We start from the raw sequence: 23,536 nt of genomic DNA on the forward strand, positions 1-23,536 counted from the left end.
GGGCTAGGGGCCTGTTGGGTGGGGGCGGGGCGGGGGGCGGGGTCAGCGCTGAGCCCGAGAGCCCAGCTCGGGGGTGGGAGCCCCTAAGGCCTTTTGTGGAGAGCTGGGGACCCGGGTGTGATGCTGGGGCCTCCCTCCTACCTTCCTTTCCTTCTTGATTTTCTTTTTCTCTTTTTCTAGTTTCCCTTCCCTCTCCGACTTTTTCCCTTTTTCTTCCCTTTTCTTCCCAATTCTCTTTCTCTGTTCCGTTCTCCTCTTCCCCTTGTTGTCTGTGTCCTGAGAAGCTAGAGGTGGACGGTGTTCTTTGTGTGGTGATGGATCAAGCTGTGCCCAGCGGGGCCCTTGGTGGTCTCCTCTTGGCGGCCCAGCCGTGGGGTGAGGCTTGGCCGCACCGCGTGTCAGAGGCCCTGGGGTCTCCGGTGGCTGTGACGCTCACCGTGTCAGGGTTGCTGTGGGGGCCTCTGTTCGCTCGGGCCGGGGATGTGGCCAGGATGGGGTGGTCACGGTCCTCCGGGGCCCAGCTGTGGCCTGACCGCCCTGGCTGAGGCCTTTCATCGTGGGCTCGGCTGGTCACCGACCATAGAGGCCCTCCCAGGAGGGTAGCCACTGGCTTTCATACCTGGGGAGAGCTGCGCTCGGGACCCTGAGCACCATCCCCACGTGTTCTGTGAGTCCTCGAGTCACCCAAGGGAGAGCTGAACTTTCAGTCTGGGAGGCGTGGTCATGGGGAAGCCTAGAGGATGAGCATCCTTGAAAGGTAGTGAGTTCCCTGTCCCCGTGGGTGTGCAAGCAGAGGCGTGAGGAGCAGAGTTGGACAAGAAGACCTCCCAGCTCTCCTAACACAGGGCCCTCCTTCCTGTGAGAAGGCAGTGTGAGACAACGAAGGGAAGCAGACGGGACGCTGGATCTGTGGGTGTGTTTTATTTCCTTTAATGTCTTTCAGTGATGATTCCTGCCTATTCCAAGAACCGGCTCTACGCCATCTTTTTCATAGCCTTCACCCTGATAGGTGAGTCTGGGCAGGTCTGCAGGGTCACGTGGGGCAGACGAGATCCCGAAACCTCGGGGCTGGGTGTACTCCCCAGACCCCGCAACTTCACCTCAGTGGACCCCCTGACCCTGCGACCGCACCTCGGCGGGACCTCCCCAGTCCTATAACTTCACCTCTCTGTGGCCCGTCCGTGGTTTTCATTCTGTGACCACTGATGACTTGTCCTCAGTGCCCCTGCTGGGCAGGCCAGGTGGCGCCCCTGTCCGCAGACGAGGCCCCCAGGCCCCAGGCCCTGTCTCTGCCCATCTGGGCCTTTCTCGCTGCTCACCTTCTTGCTATGCCCGTGTCGACCCTCTGGGCCCCCAGCGCTGGTGATCCTTCCAGACTCTGCCCCTGCCCGTGTGCTCCCCACTCACCATGGCCTTTTCCTCTCCAAGGGAGCTTGTTTCTGATGAACCTGCTGACGGCCATCATCTACAATCAGTTCCGGGGCTACCTGATGGTGAGCTGAGCTGCCCACCCTGCCCGGCTGTGAGGGGAGCTGTCCCTGGAGGCCTGGCGGGAAGCTGACCAGCGGGGGGCCGGGGGGACAGGGTCCGCAGTGGCCTCAGCACTGCCCCGGCTCCCTCTTGTGGGTGAGGGGGACTGGGCCCATCCTCCCTCCCTGCCCCCCAGGAGGTGCTGTCCCCAGCACCACCCTGGGGTCCCTCCCCTGCCCCGCCTCCTCTAGAGGGAGCTGCAGTCTTCTTGCAGTGACCCCCAAACCCACCTTGCAGGGGGGCCAGGGACCCCAAATCTGCCGAGAAGAAACGCATACCTTAGGGAATTACACAGAGAGTGGCTATCGGCAGGACCAGCCCTTGTTGTCGGGGACTGTCCCCCTGAGGCCCACGGGGCAAGGAGGTGCTCCCCAGGCTGCCGGTGGGCAGGGGCTGCCCGGGGACAAGGGGCTGGGTGGCTGGGGAGAGGGCTGAGCCGAGCCCCTCAGAGCCATACCCTTTGCAGAAGTCTCTGCAGACCTCACTGTTGCGGAGGCGCCTGGGCATCCGGGCTGCCTACAAGGTCCTCTCATCCATGACGGCAGAGGGAGAAGCCCACCCCGAGGGGTGAGTGTGGGGCTCCAGCCCTCTTCCCCTGGGGCTGCCCTGGGGGGAGGTGTTCACGGGGTGGGGGTGTTTCCTGAGCACCCACTCTGTGCCGAGCTCCCTGCTGGCAGCAGGTTGCAAGGCTCCTTTGGGATCACGAAGACGTCCCTGGGCTCCAGGGTTTCTTTCCATGGTCCTTGCATCTGAGTTAACTCGTGTGTCCTCGTGACCCACTGGAGATCCCTGGCTCGTGAGGGGCCGTGTGCTCTGACCCCTCCAGGGGCACCCTTCCCACACCCTGGTGCTGTGACTCGTGTGTTGGGACCAGAGGGGCCCTGGGACACACATCGACTCTGCCGCCTGGCCTGGAGGCCATGTCCCTGGGGAAGCTTCAGCCCCCCCTGCTCGTTAGCCACGGGGCCTGTTGGATTGCACGCCTTTCCCAGCTTCAGCTGCTCCTCTCTAAGGTGGAAGATGAGGTCTCGGGGTTTTGGACACAGGAGGACCATGAGGCGCTCCTTCTTGGAGGCCCTGTCATTGCCCAGGGCTGCTCAGGCCAGAGGTTGGGGCGCCCAAGGGTGCTGAGCTGGCTGGGCTCACGGTGGGGCGTTTTCCCCACAGAGTCGGGGTGAAGCCCCAGGACTTCCTGCAGGTGCTTCAGAAAGTCCAGCTGGACAGTGACCACAAACAGGCCATCACGGAGGTACCGGTCCCCCTGCCCCCCACCTTCCCCTGCCAGTGCCTCTGGGCTCCGGGCGTCAAGTGGGTGTCATTTCGGATCAGCCGGGCTGGCCCAGTCCGGGTGGGGCCGGGGGCAGCTCCGCCCTCCTGCCCTCAGCCCAGCTGCTCTGTTGACCTGTGCTTTCCTGCTTTGCAGAAGCTGCATTCCCGCAGTGGGGACCTGCTGTCAGCTGGCGAGTTTCAGAAGCTCTTCGATGAGTTTGACAAAAGGGTGATTAAAGAGGTAACGGGCCAGACTGGAGTCACCTGCCCAGTGCCAGGGCCACCCGGGGTTAGGGGGAAGTCCTCGGTGTCTGTTGGCATTGATCATCTGGGTCACGCTTAGTGACCATTGCCAGGACTTGCCTTCCCAGGGATTCTGGTCCTTAGGATGGTACGTGGGAACAGAGATGGTGTGGCTCTTGGGGAGATTTTGTTGACCTCATGAAATTCACAGACCACAGGGACTGTTGTCTTGACCCAGAGGAACTTTCCAAACAGTTTTCTCCGTCTCCGTGATAGACTTTTATCCTCTTCCCATGTGTCCTAACCTGCGAGTTTCCTGAGTTTGTCTAAAACCTTTGTTTGTTGTCCTTGACACTGAGTTTTAAAGTTACCGAATGGGCCTCAGCATCCAGCTCAGTGCTGTGTCCATAAGACCCTGGACCGCCTGCATTTTACGTAGCAGGTTTCTGGGGGGGGGGGGGGCGGGGGGGGGGGGGGGGGGGGGGTGGCAGAGGTGCTGAGAGACAGCCAGGCTGTTCACAGGCAGACCGTGGGAGCAGCGGAGGGGGCTGCCACTGCAGCCACTTGGCCTTGAGAGGGCCAAGCCGGACTCGAACGGGGATCAGAGTGAAGAGGTGGAATCAGATGTCTCCTGCTGATCGGACTCCTAGCAGCTCTGTGTCACCGTTGAGTCAGTCAGCTCAGCTTCTGTGACAAATACCACAGCCTGGAGGTGCTTAAGTAACAGGGCTTATTATCTCCCAGTCCCGGAGGCTGGAAGTCTGAGATCCCGGTGTGGGCAGGGCTGGGTCCTCCTGAGGCCTCTGTCCCTGGCGTGTAGACAGCCGTCTTCTCCCTGTGTCCTCACAGGGTCGTCCCTCTGTGTGTGTCTCTGTCCTGGTCTCCTCCTCTTATAAGCACCCCAGTCACGTTGGACTAGGGCCCCACCCCAGTGACCTCATTTCCCCCTAATTTCCTCTTAGGAGACCCTGACTCCAAATACAGTCACATCTGAGGTTCTGGGGGTCAGGATGTCAAAATACAATTTTGGGGGATACATCTTAGCCCACAACAAAGGTCAGCTTCTCCAGGTCTTGTGGTCAGCCTCTGTGGCCTCAGGCCCCGGTCAGAGGTAGTTTTCCTAAGAACATGGTTTCCTGAGGTCTTCCCAGGTCACCTGGAGGCAGGCCCTGCTAGGCCTGGAGCTCTGGGCGGTGCGTCGTGGCATGTCTGTTGTCAGCAGCGTCCTCGCTGTGGCACCCTCGGGACATGGGAGTTGGTAGTAGGGACACACAGGCGGACACTTTGTATGTTAGTGCACATCACACCTCTCTTGGGAAGAGGCTAGGCAACAGTGTCTGCTTCCAGGTGACTCGAAGGAAATAGTAAGTATGTACCATCAGGTGCAGATTTTGCAGAAACTGTGACACTGGGTCCTCAGACGGTAGAAGATCAGGAAGCACCTTTCTAGCTGGTGGCCCTCATCCTGGGGCAGGAGGTTTGCTGGGCCCAGGACGCAGCTCCCGGCAGCTGTCATGCGATCCAGCCCTTTTCCGGGTTCAGGCTGACCTGGGCAGGAAGACATCTGGGAAGGCGGGCTCCTTTCTCAGGGTTCGCTCGGTGGGGTCCGCTGGGCCAGCCAGGCTCTCCCTGGGCACTTGCCTGCTGGCCTGTAGGATGCTGCTGGGTCCGGGTCTTCCAAAACCGACTCTCCCTTCCTCTTCTGGCATCAGGATCTGATGATATCAAAAAGGAGGTGCTGTGGTTGTGACTGGCGGAGCAGGGCACATGCTGGGCGCAGACGCAGGGATGGTCTAACACGCAGGCCACGCCCCTGCCCTGACCACGCCCCTGCTCTGGCCACGCCTTTCCTAGTGTGGTCCATGGGATGTTCTCTCTTCTCACAACTCCCTGGGTCTAAAGTCCAGAATTGTGATTTGAGGAGGGAGTTTGGGTCCTAGAGGTTTGGGGAGCTGTGGTGTTCTTGCCTTGGTTTTATGACAGCCTCTTACCCCGAAATGCTGATTGCAAGGGGGCAGGCAGGTGCTTCATGGATTATTAGCATGCGGGGGCTTGTCCCAGGTGCCCTGGCAGCCTGTGAATTTGGAATCGCTGCTGAAGAGAGGCGTGCTGCAGGCAGGCTGATACCAGGAAAACGTGAGCCTTCCACGAGAGCCCTCCCGTGTGTGGTCAACCCCTGTCCATCAGCCTAGCCTCCAGTACTGGTCGGTTCTTGCTAACTGGTTGTAGAGAAGGCACTGTGCCAGCTTCCGAAAGTCTGTTTTTCTTTTAATAAGAAGCTTTTTGGGTTAAAAGCATAGCAGTCATTCATTATAGGTAGTAGAGGAAAATAGAAAACCCCACCCAGCTGTCCCCCTTCCCAGAGACAACCACTGAAATCATTTCAAGGTTTGTGATTTCTTGATAACAAGGTAATCTATGAGTCCATACTTCTTGTAACCATTTAAACATCATGGATAGTGCTGATACCTCTCTTGGCCAATATATCAGTCTGGGTCCAAGCAGGAGACAGAAACCACACAGTGGGTTTAGCAGGGGAAGTTTAACATTAAGAAGTGTCAACTGTGATGAAAGAGTAAGTGTAAGATACGAGGAAACTCTGCGGTACCTGAGGGGTGAGGGAGATGCCTGAGGAAGAGTAGAGTGGGGAGGGGGCGTCTTCCCCAAGGCCAGGGTTCACACTCCCTTGGAGAAGTTGTGGTCCAGCCCACAGGGTGACAGAGGCGTTTGCCGGTTTGCCCGGCCTGGAGCTGGTCTGCAGTCACTGGGCAAGCAGGAAGCCACCCTCTGGGGTGCAGCAGGGATGGGTGCGGGTGCAGAGGGAATTGGTACCTAATTCTCTCTGCACCCGCACCGTACTAGTGTGGGCAGGTGCCTCTGGGCACCAGTTCCCACGTGGAGGACTGTGGGAAGATGGGGAACGTTGTTACTGGGTAAGGCTGTGGCTGTTGTCACCAAGGGACCATGCGTCTGAGTGTGGGGCTGGGTCAGAGCTCCGTGGGTGTCCTCATGCCACTTGAGATGTGGCTATCGTGACAGAGAAGCTGAGTGTTTAATTTGAGCGGATTTAAATTTAAATCAAGTGGCCACGTGCAGTGAGCGGCCCCTGCGTGGGACAGCGCAGGCGCGGTCCAGCTCATGCTGCGGTGACCGCCCTGTGCCTCTGTCCTGGCTCTGGGGGCTGCCGAGCATGGGAGTGCTGGGTCTGACGGGTGTCTTCACGTTAGTATTTGTTGCCTAATGGCCTTCCTTTGAGTTCCACTCCAGCCTGGTCACGGTGTGTGAGGTCCCTTCGTTCTGTGCCGAGTTTTCATAGTTATTAGCTTGTAATTTATACATGTATTTTCACATGGCGCTTTGCATACATTTAAGACGACTGTGTGATAGTCCGTCACGGGTTACTTACAGCATCAGTGGGTTATTTCCACCTCTCTTGGTGTTAGAAAGACTGTGATGAACATCTTTGCGCATAAAACCGTTACTGTGTTTGAGACGATTTCCTTAGGCTGGAGAGCCTGGGGTAGGAAGTAAGGTAGGAAGAGGGCAAATCCCAGGATAAGGGGGTACAGGCATCGTTGGGCCCCTGTGGCCGTGGCCACCTCCGGCATGTTTCTGAGCGTGTGTGTCCCCCCAGCACCCGCCGCGGCCCGAGTACCGGTCTCCGTTTCTGCAGAGCGCCCAGTTCCTCTTCGGCCACCACTACTTTGACTACCTGGGCAACCTCATGGCCCTTGGAAACCTCGTGACCATCTGCGTGAGTGAGGATTTGCCCTGGCGTCTCCCACCCCCTAGGTCTCTCACCTGCCCTTCCTCCTGGCTTCGGGGCTGAGTTGCCGTCCGCTCTGGCTCCACAGGTGTTCCTGGTGTCGGATGCACAGGTGCTGCCCAAGGACCGTGACGACTTCGTGCTGGGGGTGAGCTTTCCAGCCGTGCGGGGTGCTGGGGAGTTAGCGGGGTAGAGGGCACAGCCGCCCCACCTGGGGCCCCAGGTCCCTGGGAAGCTGGGCTGTCCTAGTGCATCACAGGGACGGCCCAGGGGTCGGGGTGCCGGCCATGGGAGGGCAGCCGGGAGCCCGTGCAGAGCCCCGGGTGAACCGGCGTGCGGGCCGGACGGCGGAGGGAGAGTTGTGTAGAGAGAATTCCTTTCCTAACATTCTGAGGTCTTGTCAAACACCTTCGGAACTTAAAAACAATTTTTCCGTTTTGGATTTTAAGCAAAAAGCTGTACACGCCGTCCCCGCCCCCATAACGCCAGACCTTCACAAAGCATGTATTTTAAAGTTTATTTTAATGAAAAATATTATGAGTGATATTAAGTTGATGAAAACCATTGAACGTTCTCTAATTATATAAGAAAAGCTTGATTTGTCCAATTAAAAAGTGACACGTCAGGTCCTGTATGTTAAACACAGGGTTAAACTTACAGCATCAAAATTGAGGAAATGGCTTCTTGGCCTGCCGTTTGAAATTCCTCTATTTTACACTTAAAATCAAATTTTCTACTTTCCTAATTTTTTTTTTTTTTCCTGGATTCGACAGGAATTGTTCAGTCTCCTCTGTGTGAATAACATACTGCAGAGGTGGCTGGTTTTTATTCCTGACAAATGTCAAGTGGGATACAGCTGACCTGTATTTCATCTCTTTTAACAATAGTTTTTCTTTTCTTTTTTTTGCGGTACGTGGGCCTCTCACTGTTGTGGCCTCTCCCGTTGCGGAGCACAGGCTCCGGACGCACAGGCTCAGCGGCCATGGTGCACGGGCCCAACCGCTCCGCGGCATGTGGGATCTTCCCGGACCGGGGCACGAACCCGTGTCCCCTGCATCGGCAGGCGAACTCTCAACCACTGCGCCACCAGGGAAGCCCCCGGACGATAGTTTTTTAAGCACTTGAGTCAGCGTGATTGCTTATGAGAGACTTCTGGTCAGATCAGTGCCACGTAGGGTTCTTGAGGTGACTGCAGAATTCCATCCTTTTACGCCCCTTGATAACTGCTCATAATGTTTATTCTTCTGCCTTTAACGGTGATCTCTGTGTAGGTGTGAATGAGACAGCATTGGCTAAGAATATAGAATTTAGACTGGACACTGGACAAGGTGACCCCATGCTCCCCATCACCCCACTGCGACGTAGCCCCCTTTAAGGGAAGAGCTACTTGATACTTACTGGCTTCAAAAAAGACAGTGACTCCATAGCCTGAGACCAGCTTTGCTGATGAGGCTTCCTAAACACATCCCCCAGCGACTGATGCTGCTGGGAGCCAGGAGGTTCGTCAGGGAAGGACACTGCCCGGTGTCCCCAGGAGATTGGACCAGAGGGGCCAGGTTGGAGGCGGAGACCCCCGAGGAGGTGTGGGTGACCCAGGCCCTGCCAGCATAGAAATGATGTGGGGTTGGGAGACACCGGGCGCGGGGGGGTTGAGGGCCCGTCGGATGGTGGGGGGAGTCTGGGTCGGGGGATGCAGACGTGTGAATTGTTGTTGAAGCCGTGCACGGGGTGCAGGTCACCCCAGGAGAGGCTATGGGTCAAGAAGGGGGCTCTGAAGATGCCCGTGTCTGGAGCTGCGGGGTCGTCGGGAAGAGCAGCCCAGGGGAGCAGAGGAGAGGGTCACGTGGCTCCGGCAGGGGCGGGGCTGTCTGTTTCCCGGCCAGCCCCCTTGTGCTGCAGGGCGGGGTCCAAGGGGCGCTGTGGCGTCCAAGCCCCGTGGATCTCTCCTGGGCCCCATTGCAGTGGGGGGCGGGGCAGGGCGCAGGGGCGGCACCGGGACTGAACGCCGGGTCCCGCTTCTCCCTTTTCAGATTCTCAGCTGCGTCTTCATCCTGTACTACCTGCTGGAGATGCTGCTCAAGGTGTTTGCTCTGGGCCTGCGGGGGTACCTGGTCTGCCCCAGCAATGTGTTCGACGGGCTGCTCACCGCCGTCCTGCTGGTAAGTCCTGCTGGTAAAGTCTGAGACGGGCCGAGGCGCGCTCTCGGGCGGGCGTTGAGCGCTCGGCGTCTGGCCGGGCCTGGGGGCCGCGGGCACTGGGGCTCCCGCCTCCGGTGACACAGGGGCTGGCCTCCCCCGGATGAACTGCTTGGCGGGCGGCTGCAGGAGGCTGGTTTCTGCTGCATCTGCGCATCGTGGGTGGAGGTGTGCAGCGGTGGCAGGCTGCCTCTCCTGACCCTTGAGGGAGGCGCGGAGGGAACCCGCAGTCCCCGCTGGCCAGTGGGGCCTCGACGTTGGTGAGGGAGGGGCAGGGGTTCTCGGGCACCGCGGGCCTCGGGTCTCGGGACACCTTCCCCAGGGCCTGGGGGAGTGAGGGGCCACGCCTGGTGTGCGTGTCACTGCAGCGATATTGGCGTGACACGTATTCGTGTTTGATGGATTCGAGCCGTGGGCCCCTGGGAGCAGGAGGGAGACAGCTGACCGAGTAGCTTCTCCCGTGTCCGGGACTCAGCCGGCCCTTCCCGAGCCCTGCCCTTCGTGTGTGCAGCCCGACGCCTGAGGCCAGGTGTCTTTCTCAGCTGCAGGATGTCCCCACGTGGCACCCACCGTGGGGATAGGACCCCCTGGTCCTGATTTCTCCCTGGAACCCCCTTTGGGGACAGCATGTTAGAGCTGCCAGTAGGCCTTTGCCGTAGCAAGCTTCTTTTCTTTTGTGATTAAAGGTTTTGGAGATCTCAACTCTGGCTGTGTACCGCTTCCCACACCCGGGCTGGTATGTGACTGTGGAGGACCCAGGGAGGCCTGGCTAGCGCCCCGGGGAAGGGTGTGCGCCCGGCTTCTGGCCGCTGGCCCGGGCAGCCTTAGAGCCAAACGCCCGACTGTCGGGGGGAGCGGCCGCGGCTCCTGCCCTGCTGAGGCCTATGGGGACAGGCCCCTTCTCATCGTAGCCGCCTTCAGAAGGGTAGCGTTCCCAGAGCCGGGATGGGAAGCCGTGGAGCTGCCGCTTGCAGTGCCCTGGCTCAGCGCCCCCGACCCCCACCCCAGGATGGGACACAGGGCCCAGGTGTGCTGGGGGCCAGAAGCAGGGAGGACCTGGGGGCACTGGAATCGGGCTGGGGCCCTCCTCTGGTTGGAGGCCCTGTGACCCGGGGTTGTCACCTCCCACTCTGGGTGTCAGTTCACCTCCCTGTAGATGGCAGGGATGGCCTGGGGCTCGCTGAACTCACGCTGCCACCAGTTCTAGCCGCGCAGAGCGATGGACATCTGGCCAGGGGTCCCAGGGCGCCTCGTGGTGTGGCAGCCTTGGGGTCTCTCTGCCCAGAGTACAGCCGCCAACAAGCACGCGTGCCGACCTTGGGCCCTCGGGCAGCCCTGGTGTCTTGGTCCCTCTGCTGGGCTGCTTCCGTCTCAGTGGAGCAGCTGGGAGTTGCCTGAGATGGGGGTGGGGCCCCGGGAAGGGTCTGTGTCGGGCAGACGGGGGCCGTGCGGTCCTCAGCGCGGACCTGCGCCCTGGGAGCAGTGGGGCTGCTGCACCGCCCGGCACCCTGGGGCCGGCTCACCTTGTTTCTCAAGTGCGCTAAAACCCGCATTGGGGAGGCGGGGTGAGCTGGGGTCGGGGGGTAACATCTTGGGTGAGAATGGGTTAAATTTAAATAGAAATGAGAGGCCAGTAAGGCCACGAGAGACACCAAGGGGACGGGGTCAGGGCTCGGGATGGCTCAGAGGTTAGGGAACGGGGTCAGAGGATAGGGGATGGGTCGGGACCCCACCTCTCACAGCTCTGCTGGGACCTGAGCTGGGCGTCCGGAACCTCAGTGTTCTCCCGTGTAGGACGGGGGTTGGGTAGCCCTGCGGCACTGCGGCGGGCTGTGCCCTGGAAGGTGTTGCCGTGACCGCCCTGGGGCTGCAGGCGTGGGCGGCTCAGGCTCTGCCCTCCTGTCACGATGGAGCTTTTCCGGTTGGCGTTGGCTACGGGGCGCGTTCCCGGCACTTCTGTGGCTCTCTCTGAGTCCCTGCGTCTCTGTCTCTGGACCACGTGTCTCCCGTCTGCCCCTCGCTGGCCTCCCGGCCTCCCCCAGCCCGTCTCCATGTGTCTCCGCAGGAAGCCGGAGGCGCTGGGCCTGCTGTCGCTGTGGGACGTGACCCGGCTGGTGAACGTGCTCGTAGCCTTCCGTTTCTTGCGCATCATTTGCAGCGTGGAGGTACCATCCCCGCCTGTGCGCGCCGTGGCCTTGCCTGGGAGTGGGTGTGCCAGGCGAGCAGGGACCAGGCCGAGCACTGTCCACCCTGCCCGCCTGCCCCCGCCACCTGGGGCCCTTCGGGCTGCGGCCCCGCCCTGCACTGCGGCTGGGCCATGCTGGCGGTGGTTGGAAGTATGAGTGTCCAGCCCTGTTTTGTGGGTGAGGACAGCGAGGGGGTGCAGGCGGGACCCGTGTCGGGCTGCTGGTGGCTACTGGTGCTCGTTTCCAGGACCCCCAGAGTAGGAGTGGGGCGGCCTGTGACCGTCTCTGAGCCTCGGTTTCTCTTAATGTTCCCATCCGGAGTAACACCCACCTTGAGGGGAGGGGAGGGGAGGCGGGTGCTCAGGCCCAGCTCCCACCTGGCACGGAGCCTCCCGTCTGCTTTCCTAAGCACTTTTCAGGAGGAAAGGAACCAAGGACATCTGACCCCTTTCTAAGTGTCCAGGTCCTTCCCCTGTCCATGTCTGTCCTTCCTACCAAGCTGTGCTCCTGGCCTGTCAGGGGAGTGACCTGTCACCCAGGGGTATTTCCCATCTGAAGGTGGCTCGGGGGTCCTGGGTGCAGAGGGGGGCTGCTGCCCTGAGGCCTTCATACACACACACACACACACACACACACACACACACACACACCTGTGCGATTATACACACACATACACATAGTGTACGCAGGCATGTAATCACACACACAGCCCCACAAGCACACATACAATTATACACACACACATGTAATCACACATCCACACAACCACACGCGTCATCTCACAGATACACATGACTATACACGTGCATACCCCGATGCGTGTATATGTGTAAGCACACACAATTGTACACACATGTGCATGTAATCACACACATACACATACACTAGAGCACACACAATATACGCTTATACAAGCACAACCGCATGTACATACACAAATAATCACACGTGTGCACTCATACACACATGCGTGATCACCTGTACACACCTGTACACACACGCGCACATGCACGTACATACGTGCACATAAATCACATGTGCACACACGTGCAGCACGGTCCCCGCCTGCTACCATCCAGCGCTGTGTTCTCCTAACTTACCAGGTGGGGTAACCAGGCTGCTTGGAAAGGCCTTCTCTGGGGCTCAGGGTAGCTGTAGCCGGGGTTCCTGATGGGGTCTCTGAGGCCCCATCTCAAACCCTGTCACCCGGGGCTGACTGGCCATCTCCAGGTCGGCATTTCTTAGGAGCCTCCAGGCCAGGGACGAGCTGACCCCGCCTCAGTGGGTTGGTGGGCAGTGTGGGCCGAGGCCCTGCACACCATGGCTTCACCAAGGGTCTTGGACTTAGACCCATCTGAGGCTGGGTGGGTGGAGGTATCTGCAGGGAAGGGGGTGTATGCATCTGCGTGGGTGGGTATATCCAAGTGTGAGTATGTACGGGTGGGCATAGAGGTGTGAGTGTGTGTGTGCACAGGTCTAGGTATACAGGTGTGTATGGGGGCCTGTGGGTGTGTATAGGTGCGTGTACAGGTGAGGTGTGTATGGGTGTGTGTACAGGTGTGTGTACAGGTGAGGTGTGTATGGGTAGCTGTGGGGTGTGTGTACAGGTGTAGGTATACAGGTGTGTATGGGGGCCTGTGGGTGTGTGTACAGGTATGTGTACAGGTGAGTCATGTATGGGTGGCCGTGGGTGTTTGTACAGGTGTGTGTGTGAGGCCTTGGGTGTGTGTGTACAGGTGTGTATGGGGCCTGTGGGTGTGTGTACAGGTATGTGTACAGGTGAAGCATGTATGGGTGGCCGTGGGTGTTTGTACAGGTGTGTGTGTGAGGCCTTGGGTGTGTGTGTACAGGTGTGTATGGGGGCTGTGGGTGTGTTCAGGTGCGTGTACAGGTGAGGTGTGTCTGGATGCCTGAGGGGTTTGTGTACAGGTGTGTGGGTTGGGAAGTCACCAGTCTCCTCCTGCCTTTCCAGGTCAGCGTTGGGTGGTGGGCGGGTTGGTGTCACCTCAGTGGGACCGGAGGAACCGGGTCTGTGCTTTCTCCCCGTCTCAGCTGATGGCTGTGGTGGCTAGTACCATCCTGGACCTGATCAGAAACATGCGGGCTTTCGGCGGGATCCTGGCGGTGAGTCTAGCTGCCTGCACTGTCCCCTCGGGGGAGCGGAGCTGGACTGTTGGGGAGCCAGGGCTCAACAGGAGGCTGGTGGCCTTCGGAAGGAGGGTCCCTGTGTTAGGGGAGCGGGTGACCAGGGCCCAGGAAGCACAGGGCGGGGCAGGAAGCCAGAGAGAGGAGCTCAGGGCTGGTCTGGCTGGAGGTGATTCCTGACCACACCCCTTCCCGAGCCGGAGATCCTCTTGGTCACTTCTGAATCCCTCCTGTGTCCTGGGCCAGGGGCCACACTGAGAAGATGAAAGATGTAAGAGGCACCAGGGACCCCTCAGGGCCCACAGAGCCCCCAGTGGGGTTTGGTCAACCATCCTTGCTCAGAGGGATTTGGGGAACTCACAGTCACTTTTGCTGAGAGAGCCGTGATGTCCCCCCGCCACCCCCGGGGTCAGCCCTTCCCCCGCTGTTGACTCCACCCTGTGGCCCAGGCGGGGCCGGGCCCGGTGAGCAGGGGCCCTGGGTGCTGCTACAGGCACGAGGCCTGGAGGGCAGGAGGGCAGGTGACAGAGCCCTGCTGCTGCTTGTTTTGGACAGTGAGGGGGCTCCTGGGGTGCTCGGGCTGCCGTGGGATGCTAGAGGTGGCACCTTGCTTCAGGCACTGCCCCCCAGACCCCTATTTGCACAGTGGAGGAAACTGAGGCCCAGAGGGGGGCTGGGTTAGCCTGGGGTGTGCGCCTCTTCCCTGCACCCCTCCCCCCCCACCGGGCATGCTGGGGACAGGTCAGGGGCGGCCAGCAGCCCCTTCTCTGACCGTGGCACAAGGCCGCCCAGTGGTGCGCTCAGACGTCTCCTGATGGACGTGGGGAGAGTGGTGGGACTTCTCTGGAGGGACCTGGCCAGCCCCCGGTCACCCTTCCATGGCACACCGTCCCCTGGCCCTCGCTGCCCTGTTCTCAGTGGAACCCTCTTCCTGCCACACCAGCCCTGGAGGAGGGGTGGACAGCCTCCGTTCTTACGCCTGGGCCCCCGGTTTATCTTGGGGCTGCCCACCGTGGCTCCTCCCCGCTTCCCTCTGGCGCGGGTGCCTGGGAGCCCCAGTGTTCCCGGGAAGGCCGCAGTGCCCGCAGTTGGGAATCCCTGCTGGCATGCCGCCCTAGCAGGCCCAGCCTGGCTTTGCGGGGGTCCCTCCGGGGGTGCTGACAGGCCCCACCTGCCTCCCTAGGTGGTCTACTACGTCTTTGCCATCATCGGCATCATCCTGTTCCGAGGTGTCATCGTGGCTCCTGGAAACAGCAGGTGAGGGGGGTCCGAGGTGCAGAGAGCGCCCCGCCTCTGGGGGCGCTGGAGCCGCGGGTGACGGCGCCGGGCGGGGGGGTGGAGGGGTGAGACGCAGCTCCCCAGGAGGGAGCCAGGAGGCCCCTTTCTTCCTTGGCCTCTCCACCCGCCCGCTCCTCACCGAAGCCCTCCCTCGAGCCTGCACTGAGGGTGTTTCCCGTGCCGGCTCAGAGCCCCCAGCCGTGCCCCTTTCTGGGCCTGCAGGCCAGGCCGCGTGCCAGCAGGGGGGGCGTCCAGGGCCAGGCCTGAACTGTAGGGCCGAGGGCCGCCCCGGGCCGGCCGCTGGCCGTGTGTGTCCACAGCGTCGGCCTCCTCGCCGCCCTCAACACCTCCGAGGTCGGGGGCCGTCTCCCCTTTCCCCTGCTTCCTCAGGGGCCCAGCTGGGTCCACGCCGAGCAGGGGCCGCGGCGGTGCCAGGGCGCCCGGGTGTGCGTCCTGCCCCCACCTCCCACTGACCCGGCTTGTGCCCCCGCAGCCTGGCCCCTGACAACGGCTCCGCGCCCTGTGGGAGCTTCGAGCAGCTGGAGTACTGGACCAACAACTTTGACGACTTTGCCGTGAGTCCTGCGCCCCCCGCCCCTCGGGACCCCCGCCTCCACCTCCCACGGCCTCCTGGACCCTGCGTCTGCCACCCCACAGGCCGCGCTGGTCACTCTGTGGGACGTGATGGTCGTGAACAACTGGCAGGTGTTCCTGGACGCCTTCCGGCGCTACGCAGGCCCGTGAGTGACCCGTCCTGGCGGCCCCGGCCGCGGCTCCGTGCGGGGTGTGCGTCTGGGTCTGCGCCTCCCGGGGGTGGTGGGGCACGTGCGGGAGCAGGTGGCTTCTGGGGGCCATGACAGCGGGGCTTGTGGGGTGACAGGGCTCAGCCTGGAGCTTGCAGAGCTCAGACCGGCTCCCGCTCTCGCCGGCCGAGCGCCCCTGAAGGCCAGGCTGGGCCAGCTCGAGGGTGGGAACAGCGATGGCACAGGCGGGGCAGCAGGGTCGGGGCAGCAGCCGCGCTCGGCTCACGCGCGGCCCCGGTGGCCTCCTTGTTCTCCGAAGGTGGTCCAAGATCTATTTTGTGTTGTGGTGGCTGGTGTCGTCCGTCATCTGGGTCAACCTGTTCCTGGCTCTGATTCTGGAGGTATCGGCGACCCTGCCCGGGCTCTTCTCAGTCGGAGTTGCTAACTTGCTGATGGGGGCCCACCCGGAACTTGGTCCAAAGAGGCCGTGCTGGGTTCGGGCAGCCCTGGTGGATTCAGGCTCCGTCCTCCCTTGGGGCTGCTCGCCCTGGCTGCTGGGGGCCTCTTGGAATGCTCCTGACCTTTGACCTGTGGGAGGGGGGCTGGAGGAGGGCTCTCAGGCATCTGCTCCCGTAGGAGCTGGTGGCCTTGGATCCTGGTGTCCAGGGTGGACTTCTCAGCCAGGCCGACACTGTGGGATTGGGGTAGGGGGACAAGGCTGGTTCTGCGCAGGGCCCACGCCTACTGGCCACCCGTCCCTCCCTCCCTCTTGCCAGAACTTCCTTCACAAGTGGGACCGCCGCAGTCACCTGCAGTCCCTCACAGGGGACCTAGAGGCCACCTCTGAGGTGACCGTGGAGCTCCTGTTCAGGTGCGTGGAGGGGGGAGGCAGTGGGCGGGCGGTTGGTCCCCACGAGCCCGGGGTCTGCCTCTGCTCCTGCTGCGGGGCCGGGCCTCTGTCCTGCTCTCCGGTGAGCATCTTTCGGGAAGCACCCTCAGGTTCCGGTGGTCTCCAGGTGATTCTGTTGGTGGGTGTAGACAGGTGGCCCGAGGAAGCCTCGCCCTTCTCTTCTCCATGGTAACCTGGAGATTGTCCCTCTGCTGGTGCAGAGAAGTGACAGCCGTCCCAGAGTCAGCCCCGGGTGGTCACACTGCCGTCTCTGAGCGTTTGCTGTGTTGTTACGGCCACGCGGAGAGGTGTCCTCCCGGGCTTTGAGGGACGCCACGTAAGCATCCCAGAGGTGGACCTGAGTCCCCGGGGAGTGGTCTTGAGGGGCCCCTCGTCCCGAGCACTGACGGGGCTGCTGCATCAGCGCTGCTCCCCTGCTCCTCTGGAGGTGCCCAGGGCTCCCCAGCCATCCTGTCCCCGATTCCGCAGGGATGTCCTGCAGGAGCCCACGGAGGAAGAGCTGGCAGAGAAGCTGAGCCACCACCCGCACCTGCAGCTGTGCAGGTGACATCCAGGCGCCTTCCCGGCTGGGGCGGCGGCAGGTGATGCGGCCTCGGGATGGGCGCTGGCCGGGGGAGGAGGCGGCCGCGGCCCACTGGAGAGGTTGCTCCCTTGGGCAGAGCCACCGTGCGTGCCGACGCTGGGACACACGCAGGCCCTGGTTTGCAGCCGAGCTGGACCACCTCCGCGGCCCCTCAGGCGCTGTCCGTGCCACTTTCTTTTTATAAGCTGCTTCCCTGAGACTTATTTTTCTAAATATTGAAAGAGGGTGACTGGGAGGGAGATGCAGTGGCCCTCCCCCTGGGCCCTGGGATTTCCGTGGTGCCTTCACTGCTGGTGGCCTTCAGGGACCAGAGGCCCACGTGGGGCCCGCACAGGCCAACTGGCAGCTTTCCAGGGCGTTAAGCTTGGGATCCTGGTTTTACATGATAAGAATCTGGACTGTGTTTTATTATTTTATGGCTCGTGTGAGTGTGATTGGGTGCGTTTCTTTATGGGTGCGAATGCCAATCATCTTCATCAATAAGTCTTGCAAAGAAGGAGGTGGTCATCCTTTTTCCGACACGACTGTGCTTCTCTGGAACGGGGCCACCCGGTCTCAGCCTGTCAGAAGCCAGTGCTGTGGTTGGACCAGCCCTTGTGGTTCGTACTGTGTTAGCAAGATGCCTTTCAGCAACCACCGTCAGGAAACTTTGAAAAAATAAAGGTTTATTACTTACGAGACCTGGAAATTACATAGTACACCTGGGGCCACACAGCGAGGTCTCGGGTAGAGAGAGAGAGAGTGTGGGCCTGGGGTTATGCTTTTGTGGGGGTCGAGGGTTTCAGGGGCTCACTCTTTATTGGTGAATTTAAAACATAAGAGCAGGAATTTAAAGCCAAGGAAGAAAAAAAAAAAGTGGTCCAAATGGTCAGTTATCAAACTCAACCAAGATTTCTAAAATAAATGAGCCTCAGTGGAGGAAGGTGGCCTGGCTCTTTATCTCATCGAGCGGCTGCCAATGTGTTTATTTGAGATAGCCGTGTTTGAAGTGGACGCCTCTGCAATCAAAGCTTAAGACAGGTACTTGCATTACAGAAAAGAAGAAAACAACTGTCGGGGCTTAACACTACCCCAGGTATGGTTGTGTAGGTTGTGCACTGCACAAGGGTACCTGGCTGCAAGGGTGTGTCCTGGCATTGACTGTCTACCCCAGGAGGGGGACATCTTTTTCTAATTTGCATAAAGACATGTATAAGTCAGCGGTGGCCCTACTTTGTGTGTCCTCAGGGTGTGTGACAGAGGGGGCTGGGGTGGGGAGGAGGGGGAAGTGAGCAGTGCGTGGCAGGCCACGTTGCCACTTGGTCTGCCATTGATCCAGGTTGATAAGTGGGTTTCTCATTTCAAGGGCCAGCTCGAGTGGTTGGTGGTAGCTCCTGGCGGTTCTGTTGAGAAGGATTGGAATCTTCATGGGAAGTGGTGCTGGGATCTATTAGTGATGTCTGCTGTGGGCACCGAAGGGGAAATCAGGCTACAGATGCCGACTCCACTGCAGGAAGTCATCCCAATCTTCCCCAGCTTATCTGGGAAATGGGATGAGAGGAAAGCTTAACTGAAAAACGACACTTCTAAAATGTCACGAAATCCAACTGCTTGAGGTTTTCTAACGGCTGGTAACGTTTTGTGTGTCCAAGCACATTGGGTTTCTGATGCCGGAGTTTTTCTGAAATTGTGGGCATTCCTCAGGTTTTGGGGACCTTTGTGGAGGTAGACAGGACTCTCCCAGACCTGCCCCCCTGTGCAGGCTGCCTTCCTGGAAGGCTGATTTTGGGTGGGGAGGCTCTCGTGGAACATGGTTTAGAAGTCGATACCCAGCTTGCCTCAGCAAGGCCCTGCTCTTCTGGGGACGAGGGTGAGGCCTGTCTGGTCAGCTGCTGTTCCTTCTGGCTGTATGTCCACCCCCCCACCCAGGTCTGAGCGCCATCTAGTGGTGGATTCAGTTCAGTTGACCTGGCTCGTGATCCCCAGGGGACAGCTCCTTGCTTTTCCCAGTCCCCCTGCAGGCCTGCTTCCTCTGTGACCCGCCTGTGATCCGAGGCTGGGAGCCCGGCCTCACTGGGCTGCAAGCTTGTCCACCCAGAGTGAGCCTGGTTCTTGTGGGCGGTGTGCCCTCTGCCCTGCCCTTGTGCCGGCCCCAGCTGAGGGTCCACCTCAGAGGGTCCACGTTCCGTGTCTTGTGTGCAAAGAGGCCCTTCCGGACAGCCCACGCTGGGCCCTGGGAGACGCGGGCTCTGCCCTCGGGGGGTGGGGGGCACGACTGAAGCCGCTGCTGGTGCCTGCCGTGCCGGTGCCTTCTGGACACAAGCTGGGGCACCCGTCCCTGCGTCTGTTCCCCGTGTCAAGTGATGTCCGCCTCGGAGCCTTTGTCTGAATGAGAAGTAGGGCCGAGTTCAAGGCCGAGCTGGGGCCTGGCTGCTCGTTAAGGGGGGCAGGGCTGGTGGGGTCACCCGCTTTGCAGTGCTGCCGGTGTCCTCTGTCCCCAGCCAGGCGCTCCGTGGAGCTCAGGAGGATGTCACGGCCACACCAAAGGTGCGTGTGACAGAGAACACGTGCTCGCATTTGTCGCTTCACCCTTGCGGCCCTGGTGAGGTCTCCTGCTGCTTCCTGCGCTGCAGCGTCTCTGGTCACCCCCCAGCACTCCGGCTGAGTGCCAGGTGCAGGGGGCTCAGCCCTGTAGGATCCTGGGATTGCCCAGCACAGTGGCAGGAGTCGAGGACACCGGGAGCTGCTGTGTCTGCCCTGATGAAGACAGAAGGAAGCAGGCTGGGAGGCGGCTGTGGCTGGAGGAGCCCTGGGGCCTGGGTTAGGGGGTGAGGCAGGGCCTGTGTCTTCAGGGACTGGGGAGTCGTGGGCTGGGTGTTGGCAGGAAGTAGGTTGGAGACAGCCGGCCTGGTTGGGGGGCAGGCCCGGGGGGGAGGGGGAAGGGGTTGGCACCCACCTGGGAGCATGGCTGGAGCGGGAGGGCAGGGCTGTGGGGCAGCACAGGGGCACCGGTGGGGCGGGGTGGTGTGGGTGCCCGTGGCCTGGACCTTGGGCCCGGGGCTGCCCACACCAGAGAGAAGCCGCTAAGATCCCGCATGCTGCAACTAAAACCACGTGCCGCAACTAAGACCTGACGCAGGCAAATAAATAAAAGAAAAAGAAAAGATGCCATAAGGTAGGCAAGGCACAACCTGGGAGAAGATACTGGTAACAGATATAACTGATGAAGGACTTGTATCTAGACCACGTATAGAGCGCCTACAAATTAGCAAGGAAAAGATAAACCAGTGACAAAAAATGGGCTTGAACTGGCTTTCCACAGAAAAGCAAATTCCCAAGTCCAGCAAGTATGTGAAAAGATGCTCGATCACACCAGTAATTAGTGACACGCAGAGAAACCTCATGGCAATAACGTCACTGTCACTGCGAGGTCGGAATTGAAGAAGTCTAACCAACTGAGTGATTAGAACTTTTATATATACTTGGAGGAAATTTAAATGGACTCAATCTGTCTGGAAAACAATTTGGCTTTATTTATTGTAGTTGAATATGACATACCTTATTCTCCTGCAAGGTACACCCTCAAGAGAAGCCCCTGCCCGCGTGTGCCAGGTGGTAAAATGTCCAAAAGAGCAAAGCGAGCCCTGCAGAGAGATGGACACAACCCAGATGTCCCCCACAGAATGCACGTGACGCTGAGGTTTATTCGTGCAGTGGGATGTGGTGCGGCAGTGAACATGGACGATCTCCAGCCACAAACGACTACGTGGCCAAGTCTTAGAAACACAATGTCGAGTGAACACAGCAAGTTCCAGAAGACTCTGTGTGGCACCATATTATTTATCAAATTCAAACCCACAGTTAAACCCTACAGTGTGGGCATGTACACAATGGCAGTAGGATTACTTAAAAGTGAAACACAGGGGCAGCCTGTAATCCAGCAGAGGGGTCAGCGCTGCGGAGACGGGGGCAGCGTGAGAAGGACCGTCTGGGTGATACGGGTGTGTAAGTAAACTTTATAATGTACACACATTTACATACAGGAAGTCCCCTACTAATGAACCTTCAAGTTGCGAACTTTCAGAGATGCGAATGTGTGTTCACATGTCTGGTCAAATAAGTTAGTGCATGTGTCTGGTGTACGTAGTCGCGTGCATGCATCCTCTACAAGTGGCTGTGCTTTTGTGTCCTTTAGTGTATAGAGTGCAGTAGTGCAGTATTTTTATTTCGAGCCCAGGATGTCCAGGGCAAGTGTAAAGCCAGCGGTGTATAGCCCACTGTGTTAGTTGGGTACCTGGGCTCACTTCGTTCGACTTAATGAACAAATTGGACTTACGAACGCGCTCTCGTAACGGAACTCGCTCGTATGTAGGGGACTTACCGTATATTCTTTTGTACATACCAAAATGTAATATATTAAAATGTAATAACGGAAGAGTGCAAGAGGAGGGGAGTTGAAGACACAGGGTATGGGCAGCTCCCCCTGGGAATTTTGTTGCCAAGGGAGCAGAGACGTGAGAGCGATGGTTGGAAGGCAGGGGGGTCAAGACAACGTTGGTTATTTACGTGGGAGGAATTGTGTGGACTGTGGGGAAGATCCAGGGATGCAGGGGTGCGACAGGGAGTGGCTGTGGCCTTGGCTTTGAGTGGGGGACAGGCGTGGCCCCCTGGACGAGGGCAGTGGGCAGCAGTGGGGGCATGGGGCAGGCTGGGGGGTTCTGTGCGCCCTAGAGGCGGCCAGCAGCATCTGTGTATGGGGTTTCTGCCGGCCCCGTGGGCCCAGGTTCCTCGTGGGAGCAACAGAGGCCACTGAGGTCCCTTCCCGGGCCCCCTCCCACATGCCGCCCCCCAGCCCTGGCAGCCAGGCAGGGCCCAGGCCCGGGGCCCGATCTGTCGGTGGAACCTTGGAGCGGAGTCCCAACAAGCGGGTGTGGTCTCCTCCGAATCTTGTCTTTCACCAAAACAGCCAGGGTTTGGTTTCGTGCCTTGCTGATAATTGGTGGTTCTGATTAAAACGTGAGAACAATTCCTCGCTTAAAACAAAAAGGTGGAAGGCAGGCGCACTGTACCACTCTTAAAAACCAAAGAAGGGGGCGTGGGCCTCACGACACCCCTCACATCAAAGGGGCCGGCAGATGCCGCGTCCCCTGGCCGTCCCCCGGCCCTCTGGTCACGTTCGGCCGAGCTATTCTCCTGGGAAACACGATCGGAGCCGCCCCAGGGCGGCCGGCCCACACCTGTGGGACCTGGGGGCCCGGCTGCTGCCCCGGGTCCAACAGCAGTTGGCTAATCCGTGCCTGGTCCCTGCCACACCTGTCGCCAGGTGAGCCAGACCCGCCTGGCCTTTGCTGTTTCATCGCAGTTAACGGGCAGGAAGACGTGTGGGGATGCGGGAGCTGCTGGCGCCAGAGTCCACGGCCCAGGCCGTTCTACAGCCGCACCCACTGTTGAAGCCTGTTGCCGGCTGAGGGCTGAGCGTCGGGCAGGAGCCTCTGCCATTGGCTCTGACCTGCGGGAGCCTCCGAACGCCCTGGAGGAGGGCTTGTTAGCACCAGTCCTGGGCCCCAACCACACAGCATCCGGGGGCCTGGAACCTGCATCCCTAAGAGTTCCCAGGTGATGCTGCTGCCGGTCCAGAGACCACAGGTAGAGAACTTCCCACCCCTTCCCTTGTTCGGTTTCTTTTAGCACCTATGGAACGAGCACACGTAGCTGCTGTTGGTAAATTTTTAAAAAGCGACGTTTTGGGAGGGAGCTATGAAAGGACTCCTTTCTGGGGGGTCAGAATTGCCCAAACTGTCCACCCTGGGCAGAGGATTCAGGGAAAGATGTCAGCTCAACAGGACACACGTGTTGGTCAGCAGGGTCCAGGCAGACGGTGCCGCCCATCCTTGGCTCCGGGTCTGTGCCCTAACTGCATGACTGGCCGTGGAGAGCCGGCTGGACCCTGAGGGCCCCTCCCAGTCTCGGGTGGGCTGGGTGGAGTGGGCTGGGACAGCACCAAGGGCCCCCGGGCTAGAAGTGGGGAGAGATGGGGGTCCAGCCACCCGCTCCCAGGTCCACAGTCCTGTGTTCTCACGCTGCCCCCCTGCACTCCCCCTGCCCACAGTGGGGCGTTTCCACTCCCTCCTCTGTCCCCAGCGCCTGCGGTGCTTAGCGTGTAGCTGGCTCGTAGCCAACATCTGTGCGTGAAAGAATCCGCAGCTATTCACACCATCTAATGCGGGAGAGAACACGAGGAGTCCCGTGTCAAACACTAGCATTTGCTCTACAAATATGTCCTGGGGGCCACTATATACCAGAACACAAATGGAGCAGCAGGAAACGTGGGCAGCCACACTCACGCCGGCAGCCAACGAGAGAAGTGGGAGAGAGAAGTGAAAGGGGTGAAAACAGAAGAGGCGGGGCCGGGAGGAAGAGAAGGGACTGCAAACACACCTGAGGACCTGCTGCTGCTGCAGGCCAGCTCTGAGCTTCCTGGCAGCCTCTGGGAAAAGGGAAATGAGCCCCTACCCACAGCAGCCTCCCTAGCCTTGGTTTTGTCATCTGCGTGTCTCAGGGCTCACCGTGGGTGCCCCACGAAGTAAGGATGTGAAAACACCTCCTCTCAAGTCTGTGAAGCAGCGCACACAGAAGGCGTCAGCATTTTATTTCCCTTAAGGGAACCCTCAGGAGAATAATAGTTACAGTGATAATTAGTCACAATAAA

The 23,536-nt window shown here is 59.8% G+C and overlaps 1 protein-coding gene across 3 annotated transcripts in view; it reads left to right on the plus strand.

Moving 5' to 3' along the window:
- Nucleotides 1–18,047, plus strand: part of TPCN2 (two pore segment channel 2) — a 31,925-nt gene extending 13,878 nt beyond the window's left edge. For 2 of the 3 annotated variants that reach the window (XM_027090380.1, XM_027090382.1), the window contains 18 exons: nucleotides 944–1,009; nucleotides 1,429–1,493; nucleotides 1,997–2,097; nucleotides 2,698–2,779; nucleotides 2,954–3,040; nucleotides 6,677–6,796; nucleotides 6,897–6,956; nucleotides 8,282–8,389; nucleotides 8,839–8,967; nucleotides 9,690–9,739; nucleotides 11,069–11,168; nucleotides 13,242–13,313; nucleotides 14,518–14,591; nucleotides 15,106–15,187; nucleotides 15,270–15,352; nucleotides 15,675–15,756; nucleotides 16,132–16,226; nucleotides 16,734–18,047. In XM_027090380.1, the coding sequence (XP_026946181.1) occupies nucleotides 944–1,009; nucleotides 1,429–1,493; nucleotides 1,997–2,097; nucleotides 2,698–2,779; nucleotides 2,954–3,040; nucleotides 6,677–6,796; nucleotides 6,897–6,956; nucleotides 8,282–8,389; nucleotides 8,839–8,967; nucleotides 9,690–9,739; nucleotides 11,069–11,168; nucleotides 13,242–13,313; nucleotides 14,518–14,591; nucleotides 15,106–15,187; nucleotides 15,270–15,352; nucleotides 15,675–15,756; nucleotides 16,132–16,226; nucleotides 16,734–16,812 (1,535 nt within the window). In that variant the 3' untranslated portion in view covers nucleotides 16,813–18,047. The remainder of the gene's footprint in view (nucleotides 1–943; nucleotides 1,010–1,428; nucleotides 1,494–1,996; nucleotides 2,098–2,697; nucleotides 2,780–2,953; nucleotides 3,041–6,676; nucleotides 6,797–6,896; nucleotides 6,957–8,281; nucleotides 8,390–8,838; nucleotides 8,968–9,689; nucleotides 9,740–11,068; nucleotides 11,169–13,241; nucleotides 13,314–14,517; nucleotides 14,592–15,105; nucleotides 15,188–15,269; nucleotides 15,353–15,674; nucleotides 15,757–16,131; nucleotides 16,227–16,733) is intronic. The other variant, XM_027090381.1, reaches the window with a different exon arrangement.
- Nucleotides 18,048–23,536: the final 5,489 nt, after the last annotated feature.

The sequence above is a fragment of the Aethalodelphis obliquidens genome, unplaced genomic scaffold (genome assembly GCF_003676395.1).
Source record: "Aethalodelphis obliquidens isolate GAN/ISIS:26980383/991018 unplaced genomic scaffold, ASM367639v1 scaffold69, whole genome shotgun sequence".
NCBI classification, from domain to species: domain Eukaryota; kingdom Metazoa; phylum Chordata; class Mammalia; order Artiodactyla; family Delphinidae; genus Aethalodelphis; species Aethalodelphis obliquidens.